This window comes from Nyctibius grandis, chromosome 14, assembly GCF_013368605.1.
Source record: "Nyctibius grandis isolate bNycGra1 chromosome 14, bNycGra1.pri, whole genome shotgun sequence".
In the NCBI taxonomy this organism is placed as follows: Eukaryota; Metazoa; Chordata; class Aves; order Nyctibiiformes; family Nyctibiidae; genus Nyctibius; species Nyctibius grandis.
The window spans coordinates 7,480,590-7,507,416 of record NC_090671.1 but is presented as its reverse complement, the minus strand read 5'-3'; the positions used below and the strand labels follow the sequence as shown (position 1 = coordinate 7,507,416).

At 39.7% G+C, this 26,827-nt stretch overlaps 1 protein-coding gene across 3 annotated transcripts in view; it reads left to right on the top strand.

Moving 5' to 3' along the window:
- The first annotated feature begins 210 nt into the window (after positions 1 to 210).
- GNB1L (G protein subunit beta 1 like) overlaps positions 211 to 26,827 on the top strand; it is a 42,032-nt gene continuing 15,415 nt past the window's right edge. For 2 of the 3 annotated variants that reach the window (XM_068412849.1, XM_068412847.1), the window contains exons 1-3: positions 211 to 292; positions 25,233 to 25,360; positions 25,602 to 25,727. In XM_068412849.1, coding sequence (XP_068268950.1) covers positions 25,245 to 25,360; positions 25,602 to 25,727 — 242 coding nt within the window. In that variant the 5' untranslated portion in view covers positions 211 to 292; positions 25,233 to 25,244. Of the gene's footprint in view, positions 293 to 411; positions 477 to 25,232; positions 25,361 to 25,601; positions 25,728 to 26,827 lie in introns of those variants that run through there. The other variant, XM_068412848.1, reaches the window with a different exon arrangement.

Below are 26,827 nucleotides of genomic sequence, written 5' to 3'. Positions count from 1 at the left end.
CTCCCTTACCGGCCAGATCCCCCGTGGCTGCTCGGGGGCCGGCGAGGGCCCACAGCGGCCGGGCCGGCCTGGCCGCAACGCGCCGCGAAGCACCCAGGGCCCGCCGGGCGCGGACAGCGCATGCGCGCCTCCCTGCGCCCCCTGTGACGTCACGAGCGGCTCGCGGGCATCACGTTGGCGCTCGGCGCTCCTCTGGCTCTGCCTGGCTCCCGGGAGGCAGCCTTAGGTACAGCGGAGGAACGCCGAATCATCGCTGTCACGCTTCCTCCCCCGCCAGGCGGAGCGGCGCTCGGTGAGAGACGGCGGGGAGGAGGAGGGTAGGGGGACGGCCCTGCAGCCCCGCCGCCATGGGGGACTCCCGGCGCGGCCGCTGGGGAGGCGCAAGCAACGCCCGGAGGCGGCGGTGGAGCGGAGAGGACGCCACTGTCACCGGCGCCGCCTCTGAGGCCGCGCGGCGCTGCGGGGGAAGGAGGGGGGTGCGTGTGCGCCTGCGCGGGGGGCGTCGCCAGGGCAACAGCGAGGCGGCCGCGCGCCTCGGCCCGCCGCGTGCGGGGCCCGCGGCAGCGCCAGCGCGGGGCGCGCGCCGGGGGGCCGCTGTTCCCCCGCCCGCCTCGCGCCTCCCCTCACGGGCGGCAGCGAGCGGGGCCGCCCTGCGCGGGCGGTGGCGCTTGGCTCGTCCCGCACACCCGTGCCCGTTACCGGCGCTGGAAGCGGTGCGCGGAGTCTGCCCCGGCCGGAGGGGCGAGTCGGGGTGGGAGGGCGCCCGAGACAGGACGAAGGCTTGAGAGAGATGCAGCGTCTGTGGCTGACGTGAGGCCTCTGCTAGAGAGAAGTATTTTGATTAGAGTCTGCCTCTGCTTAATTGCAGTTGAGCTGCTCTGAAGCAGTTGGCCTGGAGAGTCTCTGTGCAAGGTCCACTCTGGCAGCCGTAACACTAATGCCTCGTGCTTTGAGGTCAGAATACACCCGATCAAATATTTAATATCAGTGAGCCATAAATGCCAAACCTAGTTGTAATGCAGCTCACAATTCTAATGTATTGAATTTTACAACTCCTCCGTAATAATCCCAGTGCTTTTCTTTTGGGACCAACAGAAATGAGTGTTTTTAAGGTATTTAAAAGTAAGCAATAGTGAACAAGCTTATGTAAACATTGCTTGAGCAGATCAAGGTGAGGCAGGGAACTGCATCTGCTGAATTTTGAACCCAGTTCTGTCCATGGAGAGCACAGCCTTACGTGGGTCGCAGCTTGCTCTGTGCCTTCACCTCACCATCTGCAAAGTTGTAATGGCAGTCCTCAGGAAGACTTGTTGAGGAACGTTTTAAGCACTTTAATACCCTTCAGTTGAAAGCACGTACAAAAGTAAAACATAGTATTGTGAATAATACATATAAGATAGTAATATGAAAAAGTAATATTGTATTTGTCAACTGGATAGAGCTCTAATCAGCCTGATCTGCTCTCATAGCTGACCCTGCTTTGAGCTGGAGATCAGACTGCAGACCTCTTGAGGTCCCTTTCATCCGGAGTGATTCTGTGACTGTATAGTTAATACACTGTAAGTTAATAATGCAAACTTCTGTTCAGATATAGCCTGTAGAAATGTACAAAACTAGCCTCATTTCAACAGATTGACTCGAGTCCCTAGGTTTTTACTTTGATTGCTAGCAAAAAATGGGGAAAATCTTGCTTTAATGGATTTTTCACAGAGTGATTCATTGAAGGGGAAAGAAAAAGATCAATGCTGCTCATTTGTCTTCGCATAGGACATAATCTGGATGAGCAGCAGTGGTGTTTTCAGGTAGCGGGGTTTACTTGCTTCTGCTCCCTCTACTGGCACTCTGATTCTGCAGCGAAGTATTTGCACAGTTAGCAAGTATGTGAGACGTGGTCTATGTTACAGATATTTTCAGCGTGGGCGCTTTGTTTGCTATGTAGCATTTTATGGACCTAGCTGGCATTCTGGGTGTAATCGTGTGGGGTTTGGATGACATCTGCATACTGATATCTGACATTTGGATTCTTTTGTTGTATATTTTTCTTCTCAATAGTGCTGATTGTTTGAAATGAAAAAAATGCCGTATACAACTCCTTTATATGCCACTTTACAGTAGAAAATAATCTAATGTCCAGATAGCTTCATTTTGACATGAACAAGGTAAAAAACAGGCATGGTGTGTGCTCTGGAAGAAAGAGAGGACGTGAGAGATGGAAATCTGTGTGTAACTTTTACTCTTTCGCTGGGAATTGTTCTGAAGAGCACTTCTCCACGCTTTTCTAGCACAGTCTCTTTGTGATCCGTCATTCTTCCAAAGCTCCTTCCACTGACCCCTGATTTCAGTAGCATTTCTGTGAGGCTTTTAGAGAGGGCTCCAGGACTGGGAAGCGTTTCATTAATAATTTCTCCTGTCTGCATAAGTTATATGGAATATAGAGGACATTTTATTTATTTTTAACTAAATTACTACATTTTAAAGAAACTACTGGAGTAACTTCGTCGTTTTTAATGATTCCTATTAACATGTTTATTGATTTACAGGTAAACTAGTTTTTTCTTGTTGTAATAATATCATTGTGATCAGGAAATCTAACTCTGTTTGTTCTGGCTTGGGTATGTCATTATCAGTTATAAAGATTCTGCAGATGGAAATTATGTTGGTGCATGCACTGGAATAGATGCCAGTTTCTAATATCAGATAAATAGTCTGGTTTTGGTTAATTGGTATAAAGACTTATTTTTAAGTATTAGAATTACAGTATTAGAATCGTAACGTATTGGGGAGCGGATCTGTTGACTGAGTACGTTATGCCTTTTCTCATCCTGTTGACCATTTTAGAATACTGTGAGTTTCTTTTTGCAAAGAAACGCTTAGCTACTGACCTGTGTATGTTCTTACATTCTAAAGAGACAATTTTTTGGCTCTCTATCACATAGTACATCAGGCTATATTATGATTTGTGTTTGCGTACCTTTTATTTTTAATTTGAATACTATTTCTCTGCAAGCTCAGCCATGACAACATACTATTTCATTGGAACAGTAAGAACTGTAAACCAGTCATTGCTAATTAGCTGATATGGGAGAGTTAATGCTGAAGATTCTGGTTTTCCAAAATTGTATTCTATGAAGCACTGTCTTCATTGGGGAAAACAGCTACTATGACTACTCTTCTGTAATAAGTTGTTTTGTCGTAGCTGTGTTGGGTTATAGATGTATGTCAGTGAGATTTCTGGGTTTGTGAAGACAAACTTAGTAATAAAAAAAAAGGCTGGACTTTCCTTTTTGGACACCTCTTCTGAGTTGTAATGCTGATACATTACTTTCATACAAACCTGAAACCTCAGCACAATATTACATTTTCGTGTGTATGTCTTTATAAAGAAAAAAGGTACATTTAGTAGCAGTGATAGTCTTTTGATCCCCCAAAAATATATATGGATAGATTTATGCTTTCTTTGTAAGAATGCATTTTGACTGCACTAGAATATACTTGGTAGTACAAATGAAGGGTTTCCAATTAGTAATAGTTTGAAAACTACTTTAGCTACTGTTTTGTTTTTTTCCAAATTATTGGTCTCTGTGGAGCAGTAAAAGTGATCACAAAGCAATAAGAAAGAAATAAATCTGCAAAATAACCTGCACAATTTTTGCCCAAGCAAACCAGCTTCCTTTTGAGCTCTGTGCTGGCACAGTTGTATGATAAAAAGTGGATTTTTTGCTGTTCATAAGCAAAAAAAATAATTTCACAACTCTAATAAAGTGCACTTCCTATGGTACATTTTAATTATATGCAGCTAATGATGGCATAGCTCGTCATTTCAAAAAGTTTTTCAATGGCATTTATGACATGGTGTAAATGCTCGTATGTCATAGGATTATTTGAAAGAACTGGAACTTTGAGAGATATCGGGTTTGCCGTGTTGAGAAAAGTGACTCGTTAAACAATAGGTGCTAGTTACCAAGAGTAGATTGTAGAGCACATTTAGGCTACAAATGTTAGAGGCAACAGATTTACTTTAAAAAAGAGGTATTACTGGATGTCATTTAAAAAGGCATATATTAGCCTTGAAAGTTTCCAGACCACTAAACTGGAGAATCCAGGCTATGTCATGATTCAGAAGCATTTAAAATATGAATCAGTCTCTTCTGCATCTTAAAAGTGAAAGTTACAGGGGAAACCACCTTTTCTATAAATGGATTTACCAGCACAGGTCTTTAGAATGGTAACATCATACTGGAAGCAAATTAGGAGTCTTAGGAGCAAAAAATCTTCTAGTCAGCAAATTTTCTCTTTCATGATTTATTTTTAAAGGTCAGAAGGTGACTGTTACTGTCAAAAAATAGTAATTTGTACAGGAAAACCTTCCCAGATGAGATGCAACCCTGTCCTAAACCTCTGAGTTTGCAGCCTTAAGTTTCCCAGAGCTGCTGGGTGACTGTTGGGCATAAGGTAAAGCTGAGCAAGAATTATTTGGAAAGAAACATAGACTAATGTTTTGCTTTTTTTTTTTTTTTTTTAGTTATTCCATAATTTTTCAGTAGAAACTAAATTTCTTTGATTTAGGGGAGGGAAGGATTCTGCTTTAAAACATACCAGATAGGAATCGTAGGACTGACTTTTCGCACTCAGACAGCTGGAGCAGCTGTAGATTCCCCACTGAAATGAAAATGCTACAATTCAAGATTTAGAAAGGTAAAAAGTGTGACCAGAGCATTAAATAGAAGGGCCATATGATACCAAAATTAAGCTCTGTGTTTATTATAAAGAAAATCCTAGTTGTAGAAGGCAAAAAAATGAACTTGTTCCACCACTTTCTTTTTTCCTCAGGAGAAAACACAGAATATATCCTAGGTAATAAATCTGTTTTATGGCCCACATGAGAAAGGGTGGAGAAACTCCCATTATTTTCTTCCCAGAAATTGAAATGCACATGAGCTAACATGGGAGACACTGGGATTTTCATCCAACAAATGCACAGCTGGCTTCTGCTTTTATTATTTTTCTAAGCCCAATAATTTTTCATTTGATTAGCTGGTGGCTGACAAAACTATCACTTGCTCAGTGTTTTGTATATTTAGTAGAGTAGGTGTGATACGAAAAAGATGCTGTAATACATGCCCAGAAGCATAGCTCAACTTGTTCAGTTGATGAGAAATTTCTACTTGCCTCTCCTTAAAATGCAAGTTTCTATCATCAGGATTTGAGTTTGAATATCAAAAAGTAACTTTTCGTGTAACCATTTGAGGATTTTTTTTTTTAATTCACATTGTAGGATTGCATGATGCTCTACACATAAAAATAAATTGTCAGGAATCAGTTGGCAGTCTACAGTGCCAGTTTTGCAATGAGAAAGTGGTCAGGGGGAAAAAGTCCTAGTTAGTGTTAGGAGCTGGGAGAAGCAGACCTGCAAACAAGATATTTCCAGGATCTTAAGTGTACACAGGGTGAGCTGTGGAGAAGACCCATGGACACACTTAATGTGGAAAAAAAAACACCACAAACCCACTCAAAACAGTGAGACAACGTGATAAAGTGAGCACAGATGTAAATACGGGAGAATAGGAGCCATCTAGGAATGAGGTTGCTCAGAGCCATGTCTGTGCAGACCTCTGTAAAGCCGTGGATTCTCAATTTGAAATCAGGAGGGAGAATGGCCTATCACAAAACTTCTTTGTGTGCCTTCTGCAGAATAAAGAAAACATACTCAAGAACCCAGTATCCTGGTCTGGTTTGCATTGACCATTAATACCAGGGACAAGGCTGACTGGTTTCTTCTGTATTGACTCTCCCGGTGTTTAAAGTGCTGCACTATGTTGCTGTCTTTGTTGTCCTGGGCAAAGCAATGCTAACACCTTCGCTAAGTAAGCAGCAGAGGAAGAAGAATGCAGTTTGATCCCGGATTGGTAGGTCTGTGTTGTCCAAGTGTTTAGTGTGTTTCTAATTGTTATTTTCAAAAATTCCAAAACAACTTGATGTTTTCTGGGGGCAGGAGAGAATGCGGGCTGCTTCCACTTGGATATGGTGTGATGTCTTCTCTGGTTTTAATTTGTAGTCATTTACAAATGGTAGATGTTCAAAACCATGTTAGAAATTTTTAAGTTAAATGTCCTTGAAGCTACAGGTCATTACAAAGCCATGAAGCTCATTATAAAGCCTAACCTCTACCTAATTTGAGGTCACTTTTGTCCTTTTATACAGTGTCTGGCTGGGGAAGGAATGATTTTGTAAAGATTAGTAGAATTTATGTACTATGTATCTACGTTCTGACCTAGCTCCACTGCACTCACTAGATAATTGTTGACAAGTTCAAGCTCTGTAACTCGAAGGTTATGACTTTGCTAAATGCCATGAGCCAGTATATTTTCACAGATAAGGAAAATGACCTTAATGGAAAAATATGAGACTATGGAAATGGCAGCAAATCATCATGGGAGCTCTTTTTTGGTTGTATGTCTCTTCTCTTAGAGACCTTATGTCTGCCAGAATACTTGGTGTTTGGGACTGTTTCTTAGGACATGGAAGTGTATGAGCCTGTATCAGTGATGGCTGGTTCTGACTGAGTGTTGCCCAGTGCAAAGGCCCATGTAGCAGTCCCTCCAGAGGAGGTATGGTCAGTGCAGCCAACTTCACTGTCTGCCTCCTTTTTCCTCAATCTGCCTTGTTAGAATTTGCATCTCTGGCCTCCCACTATTTAGCTATTTGTCTAACAAATTTTCTCTTCTGTGGTGGGCCTGTGTGACCTTCTGAAGCTGTACTTTGAATTCTTGCACCTGTGTTAGACCCTTTGATTCTTTTGTCCTCTGACATCGGAGATGATGCCAGACTGGTTCCCAGCTGGGTGAACACGTTGCTGTGTGACTGGAGGAGATGCATTCCTGGTGTGCAGCTGGGGACACTGCTGGTTAGTAGAGGCCCTTGGAGCAGGGGTGGCTTGCTGTGGTGGCACCACTTGCTGTGGTGGCACACACTTTTCCTGCAGTGCAGCACCATGGCCGTTCTTTTGCACTCTATTCCCTTGTCCCAGGTGCAGATGGCTCTCCACCCAATTTGCAGTAGGTTGCAGAGAGTGAGAGAGTCCGTAGTGCTGTGCCACATAAACAGGTGACACACAGTGTTAACTGCAGAAAGGTCTCTAGCCTGGTACTGTTACATGGCATTTATGCTCTTTGCATGAGATTTACCAGGTCTGCTGTTCGTAACAGTTTGACCTTATTGACCAAGGCTCTCAAATTTGAGAGTAATTGGGAACATGTGAAACATTCTGGACTTTTTAAATTTTACTTTTTTTTTCCTAGTTGTGTGTTTAGGCCCCCCACCTTTCAATTCAACAATTGAGGGTGTTGGTTACTTCCTCCTGTGTTTGTGTAAGAAAAGCTTTTTATAGTTCGTTTTTCCAGTTGGCGTAGGTACTTCCTCCGTTGCAGCTTAACAGATCATTCTTCCCAATCCTTTCCAACCACTGAAGCTAATGGAAGACCTTTGTTTTTTTTTTATTTATAATAAAAATGGAGCTATGGGGTTGGGAATGGTCATTATTCCTGCTTCAAAATGTGTTCTTTGACAAGTTGTGTTTTGTTCTTGGTGAAGGAGAAGCATGTAAGGAAGCAAAGAATAATCAGCCATATTTAGTTTACAGGATATTTAGTTTGAACTGGACATTTCCAGCTCAGTTTTTGTTTAGCTGAAAATCAACCTAGAAAAACAAAACTTTGTCAGAAACGTGAATGGAAGTGAGCTGCATTCTATTTTTTGACCAAAAAAAATCTTAATGCCAAATGTGAAGAATTTTTCAATGTCATCCCTCCCAACTTCTGCAAGGATCACAGCTGAGGTGAAGGCAGTCTAGGAGCTCCACATCCACCCATTATTTTGCCCTGTATGGATGGGTCTGGCACACTGACAGCACTTGAGCCTTGTGAATTTGAAGCTGTGCTGGAGGTCTTTCCTTTAAGCAACATCAGTTACACCAAGAAGTAAGGAAGGTGGCATGGCCACTTCCCCTTCACTGGCTGACAGAGGTATCCCTGTTCAGGACAGCATGCACTACATCCTGCTTAAGGACAGTACAGCATCTGGTTTACCATGGCTTCACTCCTGCTTGCTCTATGTTTTTGTCACCATTTGTTCGGGACTGTTATTTAGCCTCAAAATAAAATTAGTGATATTTAATATTGCAGTCGTCTTTCCCCCTCTGTGACAGATAGATTATTGAGGATATCTACTGGGAATATCCTTTATTGCATGTGTTTTGGATGATATTTCTCAATAAAGGTTATGTTTTGGAACTAATTTTCCAATTAAATTTTTTTTTTTAATATAATCTTGCAAGGTTTTCCAACACTAATGAACACGGCCTTGGTCCTTCAGTGGAGAGGCATGTGCAGACATGGCCACTGTGGACTGAACTACCTCACTGCTTCAGATCTTTAATATTTTTAGTCTCTATATAAGCCTTTGTTTTTCCCAAGTGACTAGTTTTAAGGTGACATGGTAACTCTAATCCAGTCAGGGCAGGAATTCACTCTTCTCTTTTCCCATATGCTAGCTCCACTGTAAGCTTGTAGCAGAAAAGTGGATCTGAGGGATGCAGAGCTTAATTGCAATGCTGGGCCTGAGAATCCTTGCACCTTAAGTCTCATGTCTTGCCATGGGATGTCTAAGGTCCTGACAGGTCATTTTTTAGCTCCTCTTGTATTCTGTGATTACTCTGTGAAAGTAACATTTTAAGGGCACTTGCTTATTTTATTGCTCCACTGCTAAATAATTGAAATCAACACTTAGCATTTAATTATAGTGATTTTATACCATAAATACTGTATAGTGCCTGATGATGAAATTGGGCATTTTTATAATAACCCCCTATTTTTTAAAATAAGGGGAGAATCTCTGAAATTTATGCCTTCATGCTTGTACCCATTAAATGTGGTTATCATTATCTAGTGACAACGTATGTTCTTCCTAACTAGGATTCTCCTCTCTTTCATGCTGATACTATCTCCATGCTAGATTATTCCTGTCCCTAGTAGCACCTCGGGGCAGAAGTGGGAAGTATATGTATCCCATATGGCCACTTTAGACAGCAGCTTTCGGTGTGGGGAGATGGGAAAGGAGAGACAATGGCGTGGAGAGACGATGGCGTCTTCATGCCTGATCCTTCCCTCGCTGTCATATAAGTGGGGCAAGCAGAGGGGGCGCAGGGCCATGGCTTTTTGCACTACCAAGCTAGTTAGGAGTAACATGGGAGTGGATTGCATTCAGGACGGGGTGAAATTATTTATTCTCCCATGCGGGAGGAAGGGAGCCAGGGAGGAACTGTGACTCTGAGTCACCCATTCTTCCTGGAGCGCCTCCTGGGGTGGTGCCGCTACATGCAGCCCAATACAAGACTGAGCCTGAAGGCTTGAACTAGCTGATTGCAAATATTTTACAGAAGTCTTATTTTCTGGTAATTACTTTAATATGATTCAGTGTTTTCTCTTTTGTCTGATCTTGTTGGTGAGCCTTCATGCCTGATCCTTCCCCCGCTGTCGTGGGAGCAGGGCAAGCATTCCCATGCCATCTGTACCATTCCTGCTGTGTTTCGCCTCCTGGTTTCAGTGGCTGTGAGTAGGTACGTTTTGAAGCATTGTTTCTGTTTAATACAGCAGACCAAGAGTATGTCCTTGCAGAAAAATGGCTGATCCTGGGCCTGTTCTTGTGAAGCTTTTGAAACTACTAAGCTGATTCAGATAGTGGGGGTAGAGCAGTTTGCAGAACTGGGGTCCGGGTACTGTTTGCCAGTTCACATTCCTAGCGATTCCTGAAATTAGAGCTCCTGTGGAAACCTGGAGCTTTGCTTCTGAGGCAAGTCTTGTGTATGAACTGAGTCCAAAGCACCCAGTGTTCAACAAATATATGAAGAATGGCTAGGATTTAGGTTCCAGTGGGTCACCAACAGTATTTATTAGAGACTAATAATAACAGTGAACAGACTCATTCCATTCCCAGATCTCTAGGGTTTTAAAAATCCAGCAGAACCAGCAAAATACCTAAAGCCCAGCCAGTGAAATCCAGCCAAGTTTCGTAAAGATTACAATGGTAGCTTCAATTAAATATAAATTGTGCACTTTAAATGTACGATTTATTTAAAAGGAGTTATTTTGCCAAACCATAAATGTACCAATAACTAAACCAAGAAATAACAGATTAAGAAATCTAAGTTTATAAGATTTAGAAAAAACCTTTCAGATATTTTTAATGCTTTTGTTTAACCATGTGATTCATATTTAATCCTAGGTAGACCTACATATCTTTATAGCAAGCTGTACACTTCTCCTAAGCAATTGACTGCTCTGTGTTGTCATATTTGTTCAACATGGGTCAGGGGAGAGAGGTGTAGAGTACAACTCACTTGCATAATCTTTTGCATATAGTAGAAAAAAATCTGTCTCACATTATACCTACAAAAAATACATGGGTGCTCATAATTCATATTATCCCATAAAATTTAGAAGAGCAGTCAGAGACTGCAAATGAAGGTAATTTATGTATAAAACCTCATCCGTGAAGAATTTATTGCCATAGCAGGCATAATATACTTTGGCACAGACTTCTTCCCTGAAACTAGTACTTGCAGACTTGAAAAAGGAACTTACCAAAGACCTTGCAGGTTAAACTATAGTCTGGTTTTATACAAAACACATTATTATGAAGACTTTTGTGTTTGAGAGAGCTAAAGCCAGTTGCTAAATTAATGTTCTGTGGCTGTTGCAGATGTGTGTGAACATCTTCACTATGCGAGTAGTCTCTTTAAAATCAGTGTTAGTTTAGTGGTGCTACCTTTGTGTAATTATTGATGTATGTAAGTATTTTGGACCTTAGTGGGAACTGAGGAAACTGCAGAAATACATTTATATAAAACATTCTAATGTGTAGTATCTAAAAATTAATATTCTGCTTTGCAGAGGTAGTTTGCTAGCAATGTCATGAAATCCAGATCTCATTTCCTTCTGCCAGGACTGCACTGGGAACATGGGGCCTCATCTTCCTGTCTGCACTTGGGCAAAACTGCCAGATAAAGGCCGTGGGATCCATCCATCTCATTGCCATTTTGAGACAGGGGCATTTCTGCGTGACCACAGGGAGATGTGGCCCCTGTGTCCTGGTGGATTCTTGCTGGTAGATTTGGGCATGTGGTGGCAGAAGCAAGGCCAAGGCAGGGCTGTGGTTACATTGCAGCGATGTTGTGCGCAGTCTTGGGGGAGATTTCACCGGTGTCTCCTCAGTGCTTGGGCGGCTCATGCAGCTGGAACAAAGATATGTTTCCATTTGTTCCTTCTGCTGGGATCTGATTTCTTTTTTCTTTTGAGATTACGTTCTGCACATATGCTTGTATAATTGTTGCCTCTTTTTCACCCTAACACTTTTACTTCCCTGAAAGTTAGTGACATGAAATGAAAATCAAGGGAAAAAGGCAACCCATTGTTACTCCAACATTTCCGCATAGTACAAAGTAAGCTTAAATAGGGTAAGGGTCTGGTTTACTGTAAAATATGCCACTTAAATGCTCGTAGCTGGGAATGGAGAGAAACGGCTGCTAGATAGGAATAGAGGGATTTTGGCCAAAGTCAGCAAGAGAAGCTACAGGGCTTATTGCTATAAAAATGGACCAAAGTTCTCAAGCATCAATGTAGAGCAGATAGGACATTTAAAATTCTTCCCTGAAAGATACACAGTGGTGTAGGGAAGCAGTCTGCTGGGCTTGGATGGACAGAGAACATTACCAGTTCCTCTGGGATTTTAACTAGTAATTCCAGGAAGTCCAGGTGTTTCAGGAAGTGCTATTAAAATATTATGCTATTTCTTCTGGATATAGGTCCTTGGACAGTATACTTACAGTTAGCCTTTTCTCTGTTGGCTGGCCCTGCAGCAGCAATCCTCAGCTATTGAGAGCAAAGATAACTTCCTTTGCCAGGTGTATTAGCAGGAATTATATCTGTTGCAGAAAGAAGTAACTTCTCTCTTGAAAGTGATGTGATTTTTGAGGTCAGTAAAGATTTCTCTCATCAAGGATGTAATTTTGCTACTAAAGAAAACCTCAGTGGACTCGTATCTGAAGTACTATGTTCAGTTCTCTGCTCTTCCAGATGGATTTAGTGTTTAGAGTTAGAGATGCTGCAGAAAATGGCAACTGAAATGATCTAGGGAAGGTAACAACTGTCATATGAGGAGAGATTGAACAGGCTGGTACTCTTTAGTTTAGAGAAAGACTTATTTATCACTGAGATTTACAAAATCATAAAAGTGATGAAAAAGCTGAATGTGAAACTGTTGACCTCCGAATCCTGCAATGCAAGAACTAGAGGGCACAGTGAAGCTAGTAGGAGATCAACTTTACAACAAATAAAAGAATATACTCCTTCATTTTCTGTAACCTCAGATAGTGAATATTTTGCCATAGGAGGCAGTAAAGGCACTGGTATCAGCAGGTTCAAAAAGGATTAGACAATTTAATAGACAGCAGGACTACAAATGGACAGTGAAACTACATGCCCTGTAACATCATTAATATAGCAAATGTGCATGGAGGAGTAGGGGAGGGAATGGACTGCAAAAAAAGTCAAGGTTCTGTCTCTTCCCTAAATAGCATCTCTAAATAGCATGCCACTGTTGGAAACAGGATACTAGGGTAGATGGAGCAGTCATCTGACCCCGCCAGGCATTTTTTTCTGCAATACTAGAACCATATGATGTTTTCCTTTGAAAAGTTCTTATTGTTTGTACACTGAATTCTCATAAGGATAATCAAGAAAAAATTGGTAGCAAGTGTGTTAATACTGCATTGTTGAACCTGAAATATTAATGTATGTTAAAGTTTGATCCATTGATAGTCAAACGCCTGCCTGTTACTGTGCATGTTACTAACATGGCATTTATTTGGAAAACTTACAACTTGGGAAATTAATTTTAAGTTTGTGTGTATTTTTCTTGGCAGTGGGTTTTAGTTATCTCTGCAGTGAAAAGCCATCCAGGTGCAGTGAAGCTATATGGTGCCATGGGTACTCTAGCAGGAAGGTATGTGGGACAAGTATGCAGGAACCTGTATCAGAGTAGTTTCTTCATGCTCCAATACTGTGTGCTGCTGAGATGTCTCTGTGCTAGTTCCAAGTAGGCCAAGTTGAGAGAATGAGACAGAAGTGGGACTTTGGGCCAACCACATCCACAGGTCAGGGGCCCAGAATGTGGGACGTGGTCCCTGTTCCAGGCACTGGGCTTTAGTGGCACCACAGAGCTGCAGCGACATCCCTGTGGGTTGGGGCATCCTCCTCATGCACCCTGTTCAGTGCCTGCCCCACTCCTGATCGCGCAGTCAAACCCTAAATACTTAGGCTACTGCTACTTATATAGTAGCTAGCTCTTTTATTATTTATATCTTAAAAAAAAAATAGATATTGTTTGTTATCAACATCTGTAGCACTTAGAGGAGACCTGCAAAGAGGGGGGGGAAAAAAATCACTAATTCACTTTAATATAGGACACAGAAAAGTTCTTTAAAATGTTTTGTTCTTTAAAATGTTCTTTTTTTGGTAAAAAAAAATTGTCTTTTGTATACTTTATTTTTTTGAAATATTAAGCAAATCCACAAAAACATTCTCTCTTTTAAGTAGAGGACGTGGGCTTTGTTCACATGGAGACTTTTGAATATTTGTGTAGCTCCTCTGCTCTGGGCACAAGCTTTTAGTTGGTGTACTTACACAAGCCATAAAGAGTGCCAGTGCAGCTCAGGTCTGTTCATTGTGTCCGAGGAAACTGGTAGTGCTCTGCTGTTGGTGAGAAATACAGTGTAAATAAATCCTCACTAGGGGTCTCAGATGGGCTATTGGGAAACATGTTTGGCTTTTAATCAAAAGAAATGGAGTGTTTGGTTCTTAAGAGTATCTTCTTTTCTCTTGTTTCAGTTAAATAAATGTTAACACAAACGAAGAATTTAAAAGTGACTAAAGCCTTAGCTAACAGAGCGTTGGTTCCATGAGAGTTTCGATGTTGTCGTCCTTTTTGTTTTCCAGTTTTTTGAGGAAGTACTTCAGCTATAGGGCAAAAATAAACAAAAGAAACCTTTAAAATCTTCTTCACATTTAAAATACATTTATGCGTATTTTTAGTTACTATTTACTTCTTGCAAATTTATCTTGATCTGAAAAAAAGTTTCAGCTGTATTGTTTTCTTAACAAAGATTTGACCTCATCTTTATAGTCACAGTCTCGCTATTTTTCCTATCAGCATTTACTTCAAAGCAGCACTTCTAAGCACGCAGGCAAAAAACAGTTCTATTGTGTAAAATAGAGATGTGTGTTTTATATCACAGGAGTTTAGAGAACAATGCAAAGGTCAATTGTGTTGCTTGCTCTCCTGTCACATGATGTGGGTGTGTATATGAATGCATCCCTGGAATTCCACTGTGGGATCTGCATCTTTGAAGCTGATGCTAAAATTACTGCCGAGGCTCTTCCAAAGGCGGATACTGATAGAAGATTCAATGAAATCGAAGGTCGCCAGTCTGGTAGGCGTTGAAAGATACCTGGCTATGATACTATTTCTGATTTAATAATGCGAATGGGAGGCTAGCCCTTTGTAATAATTAGGACTAATTACTGAAGAGGTGTTGACAGATGGGCTAAGAGGAAACAAACTGCCTTTATCCAGTGGCTTAGAGTCAGATTACTAGTCTTGTGTTATCTGTTTCTCAGAAAGTAGAAGCTTCAATCATTCACTAAGTCTTCAAAGGGGAAAGGGATCCTAACAATATACAGGATTTGGGATGAAGCTATGAAATACGTCTTTGACTCAAAATGGCTAAATTAATCTCCTTTCCGTAAATTATCATACTTTTAAAGTTTGAGTTACAGATGGAGAATCTGATTGTAGTACTGAAAAATACATGAAATTAATATTGATGACTGTCCTGTCATTATTTGTGGTTGCTGCTTCTGCTCACGGATTAGTCTAAACTCAGTTCCTTGCTGTTAATTATATTAATATGAATTCTTTGATTCCCTCTTATGCCATGCTTTCTATCTACCTGAAATGAAGATGAGGGAAAATACTTAGTACTCTCTCATGTTCAGTGTTTGTTTTATCCAGATGTGATATCTGCTCAAAAAGCAGAAAATATATCTGTCAAACTTAATTACAGTTATTTACCTTTTTAGGAGACAAGATTGTGCATATTTTTGGAAGAAAACAAATTACAATATAATTGTGTTTACCGAGAAATTACTCATTGATGTAGGATTTCCTTAAAAAGTATTTCTTCTCTCCTTTTGGATGTGGTGTTCATCCAGTACATCTGCGTGAAGTAAGATACGATTGTCCAATATGAATGGAGTTAGCAAAGACATTCAGGTGTTAATGCTTTGTCACTAGAACGAGCACTCAATGTGATTTACGTTAGGCAAATTATTTAAAAGTCTAGCAACCCCCCATCTTCTCAAATGACTGCTTTTAAGTGCATTTCTTCCCACCCTCCACCATATATAGGTCCTGTTTTTCTGAGAAGTATGAGATAAATATGGTTGAATTGAATAGCATTTATATGAAGAGGTAGCTTTCAATTATTTATTTACTTTTAACAAAAGAGGCCTTTTAATTAGTGTTTAAATATTTATAACAGTTTTATTGTGCTGTAAAATCGGTTATACTTTGATCTAGATTTCTGGTTTGAGATAATAGGGTTGGTAAAAGTTTTCCTAATGAATTTGGTCAGAACATGACATAATCTGATTATCTGATGAAAGATTGACACTTCAGTTCCTGCCAGCATAAAAGTGCGGTACAATAGGGGGCTGTTCAGCACACATTCAAAGGCTGGGAGTTCAAGTTCAGGTACTGCAGAATTGTTCAAAGTTTCAAATTAAGGCAGTGAAACAGTTTTGCATTTTTCACTACATTTTTGGTCAGGAGTAGTTTATCGTGGATGAGAGGAGTGAAGCTTGAGGTTACATGTGAAAACTATGTAACTTTATTCTGAAACTTTGGTTTTATTTCTCTCCATTTGCTAAATAGTAGTTAGCGTTACTCCGTAAAACATAGAGAAACTAACTGATCAGAGAAGATCCCAGACAGGAAACGTCAGGACTAAGCATCATCAGTATTCAACCACTGTTAAATGTGGGACCAGCTTTTTATTAATATCCTCACATTTTAACAATTTAACTGTTTAACACATGATTACTCTTATCTCAGAGCCTCAGAGATGAGCGTATTTAACTAAGGCATCCTACATGCTTATGCAAAATGCATATAGTCATATGTGATCAAACTGGCATGAAAGAACAATTGTGGGTTTGTAGCTAAAGTGTAAGCTCACCCTAAACTGTTAAAATAAACATTTTTTTAAAATTTGATATTCAGGTAGTATTTGCCTTGTAAATGTCATTCCTGTTTGCACTGGAATTATAGTGATCCTTATTAGATTTCTTGGACTAATTTGCTCTCCAATAGCTTGGCTTATCCAAATACTTATGCTGTATTGGATGGGAACCCTAATAGACAAATGTCACATAGTGTTAGTAATTAAACTTGAATTTTGGGGGATATTTCATAGCATAAAAATACTTTATAATCTGTAACTTTGACTCATATATTTAAAAGTGATATACATAACATGTGTGTGTATATATATATATATATATATATACATGGGGTTTGATCTCTTTCTCCCTTATTGTTGACTGTATCAGGCCAGATCCTGAGCAGAGCACAATGTCAATGGAAACAAATCTAGCAGCTCTGGACACGGTCCTGTACATTAGGAATCAATTGATAAATCATTGCGTGATGTATTTTAAAAGTATAAGTTAATTTACTATAGGTTATATTTTTATTATGTACTATCATGTTACATATACACTTCTTAATACTAAAACCTCTTTAAGTTCTATTTCACACTTTGAAGAAAAAAGTATAGAAGACAAAATGTCATCCGATTTGTGCTGTGTTTCATGTTCCTTTGCCCTGTGGGAGGAAAAGAAAAGTAATAGAACAGACAAATAAATAAACGTGGTGTTGAAACTGGCATGACAGTTTCTGCTCTTGCGCAACGGAACTGCAATCAATTTATTGTCTTCATTGGTCAAATGCCAGAATAACAGTATAATATTATACAAGAGTAGATTAATTAAAGTGTAATTAGAATGGAATAAATTAAATAATCATAAAAGTTTGTCATGGGAAAAATATGTGTTTAGAATTAATTTGTTTTCAAATAAAGTGATATTTTAATTGCACAGAGTTACAGAATCCTTAATTGCAGACATATAATTCTGGCCCAAATAACTTCAGTTGCTGTAACAACTTGATATATTTCTTCTCTGTCAATTCTTTTTAATAGTTTGTTACTAAACAAGATTATTGCAGGAAATGTCTGCTAGAATGTCTGCAAGATGTTTAATTAAGCCCATGCTATCTGAGGACATTATTAGCTCTTGGAACCGAAAGATTTGTAGCCGATGCTGCACTATGCAGCACCCCTAATTAAGGAGGATGGGCAGACAGAGCCCTGTGGCTGACAGATTGCTATGCATGGCTGAACTAGAGGCTACTCAAAACAATCTTTTGATGGTCCTTGGCTTATCAATTTTCTGCTAGATTACAATGATTTATCAAGTGTACACACTTAAATTCATTTTAGGTCTGGTGGTATGGTATTAGAGAGACAGTTGTATAAATACTTCTTTTCACTTATGTTGTGCATTTTCATATTCTTCAGTTTTTCAAAGTGATTAGGCATTCGTTGTCTTTTTTTTTTTTTCATTTAATTTTATGGAGAGTGTGTTGGAGAGCTGAACTACTACAGGCTTTCATGCCTGCTTTCTTTTTCCGAACAAGGTTGTCGGTAGTTATATCATCACACTTTACCAAGCAATTAATGGTTTCAGAAGGTAAAACAGATGGGTGTCTTTTCCCTCATCTGCAAAATGAACCTGTTTATGAAACAGAAGAATTTCATGTTTCAGCTGTATTTCATGCTGTATTTTAGACTACCTTATCAAGAGCTAGTGCAATGATATGTGAGGCAGGGGCTCTTATGTGTTCAGACCCCATATTTTTGGCATAAACATATACATGATATTTGGCTGTCTCCAAAATGTTTACTTCAGTAAGATTTGCAATGCCCAAAGTGTTTAACTGTGTTAAAAAAGGTCAACCAGCTGATAGCTGAAGGCCAATATGTCAGAATGAAACACTGAAAAAAAATTATCAGTCCGACACAGTGGGAGCATTAGAATGATTAATGTTTATGTTAATTTATGGCTTTTACATATTGATTAATAGCTTTTTGTTTCAGTGACCAAAATGTGTAAGTGGCAATGAGATCCATATGCTAACTCAGTGTCTTTCAAATAATTACAATCATTCTTAGTTTTGTTCCCATGCTGAATCTGTTTTCATATAGAAAATAGCTATTGTACAGTGACTTTTTTAAAAATCGCAGATGGAAGTATTTGAAAGTGAACCTCAAGACACAAGCCTGGGTTTCAGTATTCCTGAAGGTTACACACTGACATTTATATACATTTTTCTTGCAAACTTCATTACTTAAAATCATAATATGTTGTGGTTTAGCCTCATTCAGTTAGGGTATGTTTAGAGACAAAAAAGGTGCTAACACTGTGAGGAGCCATTATCTGAGTGGAAATCATTAAAAAATGTGTTGCATTGCATGATGGTTATTAGTCATTTTCTTTTCTGCTCCCATAAGATTTCTTGGCGTATCACCAATTGCTGATAAGCAATTTTGTTTGCTCTCTGTCCATTGACTATTACAATTAAAATGTGGAAACTTCCATCATTCATTGTCTAAATGTCAGGAGAGAAGGTAATTTTGGGGAGCTCCTGAGAGAGGATGAACTCCTAACTTCCCTTAAAGTCAATGGGAAATGGAGGTTCTCAGCACTTCTCAAAATGAGACTTTTGAAGTGTTTTTCTGAGCAGGCAGTCACTGTTAGTCATTAGAAATGATGTGGTGACTATTTAGAATGAAAGCTCTGGCAGCATTTAGTGTTCCCAACCTATAAACAGAAGGACTCTTGTCAGTTGTAGTGTTGGCTGTGTGGCAACAGGTTTATGATATCAGTTAATAAAGGACTGTATAACTAGGTCATTGCGTTCTCTTTGACACTGATGTGTCTCTAACTAGCAAGTTTTGCAAGCAAGAGAATTCTATCTAGAAATCCGTCTACAGTATCTAAATACTGTATTTCCCAGTGCAAGCACAAGCACACTATTGAATGCCTCCAGGCCACCATTGTGATTTTTTCTTTTTTTTTTTCTTTTTTTTTAGGTTTTGAAGTCACATACCAAATACAAATTTACGTCACTGTGCTTAGTCTCTACTTAAGTAGTCATAGATAGGTAGTAATACGAAAAGTAACCAATTTAAGAGAAAGCATTTGGTTATTCTTACTCCTGAAAATTAAGTGCTTTATTAGTACATTTTACTGGTTAAATCAGAATTTTCTACTAATTCTAATTTCTGCTTGAAATCAATTTCTTGATTTAAAGTTTTCTACTGATTTCTAATTTCCACTTGAAATAAATTATTTTTAAAATTAGCTTTAAAGAAATCCTAGAAGTGTAATACAGTTTATATCTTAATTTAGCACCAAAGATAGCAAAGGCAGCTTTAAACTGAAAGCTGCGGTGTTAGTTGAGCGATGAGTGAATTTTCATATATTCTGGGGCTCTGACCTTTGCAACCATTTGTGTAGCACTCCCACATCTCTTGATCTGTGCAGGCAGTTGCTATACAAGCTTTTATTGATTTTACTTTTACTAGTGCACGTCTCTGCCTTTGCACACAACAGACATTCATGTGTTTCGGGGACTGTGGTAAGAATGCAAAAAGCATGCTGCCTGGCTTTTAATTTTGGATTTTAACCTAAGTGGCTGTTTCATTCTTCCCTTGGTGTTTTGTGTGTTTTAGCTTGTTACAGGACACCAAAAGATATTTCTTTGTACAGTCAGTTATTTTTCACCTCAGATGCAAAGAGATTTCTTCAGATGACTGTCTCGCAACATCCCTTTCTATTGCTGACTTCCCTGTTTCAGTGTGTTCTGTCATTTTTTGATTTGCACATGCAAAATGAAAAGCTGGGCTTAAAAATTCACCACAACGCTTCTGAATAATTATTTGTTTACCAAACCGTACACCTGCTTTCAGACCTTTTGTAGTCAATAACCTATAAAAATTCACTTTTGCAGTCAGATGAGGTGAACTTTAACTCATTCAACTTGTGCAGATTTCTCTGGCCTCTCTTTTAATTATGTATGGAAATGCTGCTCTTTAAATGGGTTCTTGTCGCCCTAAACTCTTGTTCTCCACTTCCTAGAAGTGCTGTGTAACCAGGCAGCATGTGCGTCAACCAGGTGTGTCTAAGATGTTTCCAAGTCCTGCTGTGTTCTGGCATTGTAATTCAGTGAGGCGAATCGGGTGCTGTTGGGACCCTCCTGATCTATCTTTGCTACTAAGGTGTCTCACACACCAGCAAGGTGATAGTTGGCTGCACGAGGAAGGGCCGCGGTGTTCACAGGCAGCCGTGTTGCAAGTGTGTTTCTTGGGCAAAGGATAGTTCATAGTTTCACCACTATGAAACCCAGTTGTCTGCAGTAGGTTAGAGGCTGGATACATGGGAATATTGTGTTTGGAAAGCTCATACTGCAAGGGCTGCCTGCTGTATTTTAATGCTGGAGATTGTAAATGTAATGGAATAAACAAAATTGTTTGCATTGCACTATTAATTTGAGGGAGTCTTTAATTTCCACCAGCTTCCTCTGCAGTTACAGCTGGTGACCCGCTTCGAAAACACACTCAGGCACTAGAACTACGCTGTACAACAGAGCAGAGTGTCAGAAAGCTTTTGAGTGAGTGCAGGTAGGCACAGAAGTGCAGGCTAAAAAAGGGCTTTTGTATGAATGAAAAGAAACAGCCTGGAAAGGGGGAAGAACAATTTATTCACATCTTTCTCAACTTGTTCTTTGCTCTGATTTTTCCTTTGGGAGGGTGGCACCTGGTAGACTAGGAATTTTCAAAAAATAACAGGGATTTCATATATCTGTTTGTGAGCACACCTGGATGTGTTGAATATTTTGCAGTAGTAATTATGTCTGCACACCTGCTGGTTTCAATCCCAAATCAGTTTGCCAGACATGCCTAGAGAGATTTATTTCTCCTATACCTGAAAAAGCTCTTTTACCACTGAGTTTTTACTACTCTAAATAAGCCTAAAGAAAAAAATAAGAGGATTTTTTTCTTGTCTTTGCTTGAGCCATTGGTATCTCAAACTGAACTGTGGAGTTTGTAGGGGGAGGAGGGTGTTTGGATGATATTTTAATAGCAATTTGTTTTTGCTTCAATGTGTGATAGAAATACAAGTGACAGGAGTGGGAACAGGAGAGTTGCTGAATTCTGCTGGAATTTTTCCTGTGGGAATCTGTTAATGTTTTTAATTCTCTGAGAGATTTTTCTAAGGTAATCCTTTTGACATTTACATATTTTAAATGACTCTCATTAAATAAAAGCTTAACTTTTTTATATCAAATGCTGAAGTGATGATACTGGAATACCACTGCATAGACATTCAAATGGTTTGAAGATTGTTCTAATTGCAACCTAAACAAAGTCAGTTTCGTGAGGGATATTAATAGTGAACTGTTCTTTAAAATAACGCAATTTTGAAGGAAATTAAATTCTTCTGGCATTTAGTAGAAGCATTTTTTTAGACAAACCCCTTTTTAGTACCTAATGTGTGGTGTGCATAGCCATTTGCTAATTGAAACACTGATTTGAACAGCTGTGTTTTCCACTCCTCGCTCATGTAGCAAGTACCATCTATGCAGGAGCCCAAGGGTTTGCAGTGTGCACCTTGTGAAAAATACTTTCAGTTGTCTGTATCATGTTGGAGTGTAGTGCAGCCCCTGAAGGAGGATGCAGTTACCAGCACAGGGAAGGCTGGAGCAAATAAAGTGGAACATCTTTTAAAAAATGAGAGCGTGATGATGAGGTGTTGCATCTCTTACTGGTGATACCCTCTTGCAACCAAATAATGCCATCAAGAAAATTATTAATATCTTTTAACATTCTTTCATAGGAGGCAGGAGACATAGCATGAGGATAACTCAGGGACAAACATACAGTCTACTCCTAAGATGCTTTTAAATGAACTTTCTTCTGTAGGTTGCACTTTGCTTGTTCAAGCCCTTGAGCCAGATTTTGCTCTCAGACCAGCCTAAATACTAAGCAAATTCATTTAATTAAATTTGCTGCAGATATCCCCGGTTAACAAGAACAGATTGGTCTCCCTGAGGCTAGATGGAGTTAACAAGAAAATAAATGCTGTGCTAATTAGAGAAATCATTTTCAGACACCTGGGGTGAAACTTTAAAAAGTCCTAGAGATTTAGGATTGAGAATTCATTTGAAAATGAGTCTTAGGCTTCTAAATCACTTAGGCACTTCTGAAAAATTTACCCGGGGGCTTTAACCATCGCACAGTCATCATATTTAGCAGGTTTGTAGCTGTCTGCTTAGCAAAGCATGGTATAACCATTATCTGTTAGTATCAGTATACCACAATGTATTTCATTATCCCTGTAAGTAAAGAGAGATATTGAGCTACCTGGTGAGCTGAAGGTAGGCTAAATGTCAATTTTGAGGATGCTTATGTGTCAACAGGAACGGATGGATGCTTGCTTGGAGTTTTTAAGGCACTTGTGCACCAAATTTCCATCGATTTGAGACCTCATGGGACTTTCCATTGATTTAGGTACCTAAGAACTTTTCATTAAATCTTGGTCTTAAGTGACTTGTCCAAGCTCATGGATGAAGAAGACAGCACAGATGCAATTTTATAGTTCAGCACTTGCTGGAAGAAAAATGAGACACTTAATACTGTCACATTGCCATTCACCTGCTGAGTCATGATAGGAAGTAATAAGGACTCATCTCATATGCCCAATAAAAAATGACATAGGTTTAATATTAAGCCAAATTTTCAGATTCACTTATCTGATTAGTAAAAAAAGAAAAAAAACAAGCAAAGAACCCGGCTTCAAGGAGCAAAAAGTCACTTCATTTGCTTACAGCTTGAAAGTATGTTTTCAGTTTTTTTTTTTTCCTGTAGCCAGTCTGAGGATTTTTTTGAAATATTGTCCTTGTAAAGACATGCATTAGTAGCGTCTGTTTTATGCCAGGTAAAACCCTTCCCACAGCCACGCACACACTTGCTGTCTGTCAGCAAAAACTTCTGTGTCAGTAATTAGAAAAATGCTATTAAAAACCTGTCTTGTAATCCCAGATAGCCTCTGGGTTGACTCAGTTCTATTTTGCCTTCCTTTCTCAGTGCAGTAACCCAGGATGGTTCCCCCGTGAAGAGGGACCCCGCTCCTCTGACAAGCCGCCTAGCTACTATTTTGTTTACGTGGTTCTACAAAGTGTCATTTTGAGGGCAACGGCATACAGCTGTGGTGTCCCAAAGAGGTGACCTTTGGTGATAAAACTCTGAGTCTAACAGGTTTATAACACAGGTGGAACATGTTACAGACGGGCACTTGGGAGCTGGATCTTACCATGGGGGCGAACCTGTACATCGTGTAATCATCTGAAGATTTCCTCCAGCCTGTCATGAGTCTGGATCATCAGACAACATCATAAAACAGATGAGTCAGGGCACTAAAACATGGAGGTTATCCACTGAGCTCATTATTTTCATACCTAATTACACAGTGCTATTGAGGGAGAACTGCACATTATGCTGAAGAATCCTGTTTCATCACTAGTCCTAAAAGATAATTGTGTTTAATTAGGACCTATAGATACCATGGTGATTACTGATCTATAAACACCCAAGGTAGACCTGCAAATGAGGTGCAATAGCAAGTGCATCCATTAAACACAATTCAAAAGCTGATACTGAGGTGAGATGACAAATTTGAGCTGTTTTAATTTACCATGTAACTTGTAGCTATAGCGCTCTGTTCTGATTCTCTGCAATTCCTCTGCTGTGAACCAGCAGTCAGGAAGACACCTGCTCATCTTCCCTTACTGAATTTAGAAAACTTTGTTTAATTCGGTCTAATATATGCATGAATGTATGAGGTCATGTCAAAAAGGAGGAAGCAGAAATACAAGCATGGCTAGTAATGTCACAGACAAAGCAGTAAAAACGTTTCTTATCCATGAATTGCAAATTGTACTTACAAAGAAGCTGCTGGTTACCTTGTCCCAGCACAGGTCTGGAGGGTCATTTGCAGCAAGTCAGAACACAGAAAAGTCATCGTTGTCCTTTGGTGCTTGTGCAGAACTGCCTGCAAAGGTGTTAATGTGAATGGAAATACCTGGTGAAGGTGTCAGGTCAGTGAGAGTGTGCCTGATCAGGTCACACAAACTATCCCTGAGAGTTCATAATAAATTGTCCTTCAGGGCAACATGCTTCCCCGTGTACTTGTCCTGTTCCTTCCTGACTTGCGCCACATTTGAACCAATGACATAAAGCTGAAAGCATCTATCTCTACTGATCCTTTGGGGAATACAAACCCCCTGGAATAAAATGTTTAACACAGTAGTCACTAAGCTAGTGTGAAATACTGCATTTCTTTTTTTCAAGTAACCATGCTTGGAACCAGAAAAATCAAATACTGGGGACTAATGGGATTCTTGTGTAAAAATGATCATAACTCTAATCTCATCTGAAATTCTTTTCAGTTGATATGGTCACTGCAATGCTCTTCTGTAAATGGTTGTGAGTGGAAAGCACAGAAATAGTATTTTTATGGGGAGGAAGGGGAAAAACTTGCCAAGGGGCTAAGTGGAATGATAAATTGCTTGCCCGCTGAAATTATGGGTATCCAGTTTCTTGCGTTTTGTAGCTCTTCCTTTTTGCAGTAGGGAGAACAGCTGAACAATTTTGTATTTACAAGTGCGCAGGAGGTGCATGCACGTGGCCAGCTCAGCACTTACCTTGCTTAAAAAGGCAGCAAAAAGCAGATTTGACAGCTGCTTGATCAGTCGATGTTAAGAGGAAATGCTTTACACTGAACTGTATGGCAAATAGAAATAACATCCAACAATGATAATTCAAAGAGGAAAGTGACTAGGAAAAGCACATGTTCTGATCAGAATACATTTAAAGTTGTAATTTCACTTTAGGCTGCCTTACTCTCTTTGATATCTGTGTCTTCTTCTCGCTCCCCCAGGTCATTGCTCGGATGGCTCTGCCACCTCCGGACCCACAGTTTGTTCTCAGAGGTACCAGTGCTGCAATCCACACTCTGCATTTTTCCTGTGGCAGCCAAGGACCTGATGTCCCCACTCTTTTCTCTGGGTAAGTAAACCAGGATTTCTGGTTGAGCAGAGCATCATACAGACATTTCCTTTTAAAACAAAGTGTATTATTTAGATAAATTGTATCTGGAGAAAACAACAAAATGCATGACTGGTGAATGATGGCGGTGTTATCTTTGTACATACAGCTTCAGTTTGGGAAAAAAAAAAGGAAAAGCATCAGACTGTCTTATCAGTTTGTCTGCAGTGGTCACACTGAAAGCATCTGTTCTTACTGCCAGGTCTGAGAATGGGTTTATCCATGTCTGGAACCTGAAAACACACAGAGTGGACACAGCACTGGATGGCCATGGAAGAAAATCTGTCTACTGCGTGGAGACAATGGGTGGTAAAGACAGGCTCCTCAGGTTAGCAAAGCAGGCAAAAACCAATGACATTATTCTGTTTCTGTGATGTACAGGATTGAAAAAGAAAAAAAAAAAAGGGGGGAAAAAAGGAATCTTTTATTTCTGGAGTCACTGAAAGTCTCTCTAACGCATATGGAAATGTACAGAAGTACAAAAGTACAGAAAAACTGTAGAACAAGAAGTGGAAAAAATTATACGATTAATTTCTTTATGATATGTATGTGACAACATCACAACAACTTGGGGTCCATAGTTCTTTATTACTGCATTGAGATCAGGTGAGGTCTTTGGGTAAAGGAAATACACTTGGATTTGAAGTTGACAAACGCTTCACAACTGGTTCTCAAGGAAGATCAAAACTGATATAAAGGGGAGAGGGAGAAAAGGTAAGGAAGGAAGAGAAGAATCAGAGATGGAGAACGGAAGGCTGAAAATGAGCAAGCAGGCTGAGTTGCACACCTTTGCTTTGTTGCAAAACATCTTCTGTTCTTGTTTAGCAAGGGAAGGTCGGGAAGATTTGTGTACTTTGGATTAGACAGGTGATCTAGAGTAGATGCCAAAGTGTCTGTATGACTAGGAGGTGTTCTGACAAGTTTATCTAGAGAAGACATCTCTTATAATATACAGTGGAACTCATTAGCATTTATATTTGTTATCTGCTTAAGTACAATTATCAACACCCTCCCCCGTAAAAATCATATTGAATGAGCATTGTTTGTGTAATTATAGAGTTTTTCCATACCTCTATTTTTGCTGTATATTGTAACAGTTCACATAGCAGTGCAATTTTAGGACAGCAGTTACCTGTATTTTTTGTTTCTCTGTTCTAAAGCTAAATCACAACAACTTCTTGCAATACCACATTGTTCATATGCCCAGTGCTGTAAGTGTTTTGACAGAATGTCACTCAGCGGCCCAGCAGATGGGAGTCTGATGATGTTGAAGAAGTCCCAACAGTCTGTAGATTTGCATCTACCTCTGTTCAGGTTTCATACTTCCATCAGGTGATACTGCCAATTAAAATGAAAAATGGATAAGGGGTTTTTGATGACTCCTTGTCCCAGGTGATAACATGAGGACATATATCCTGTGCTACTGTA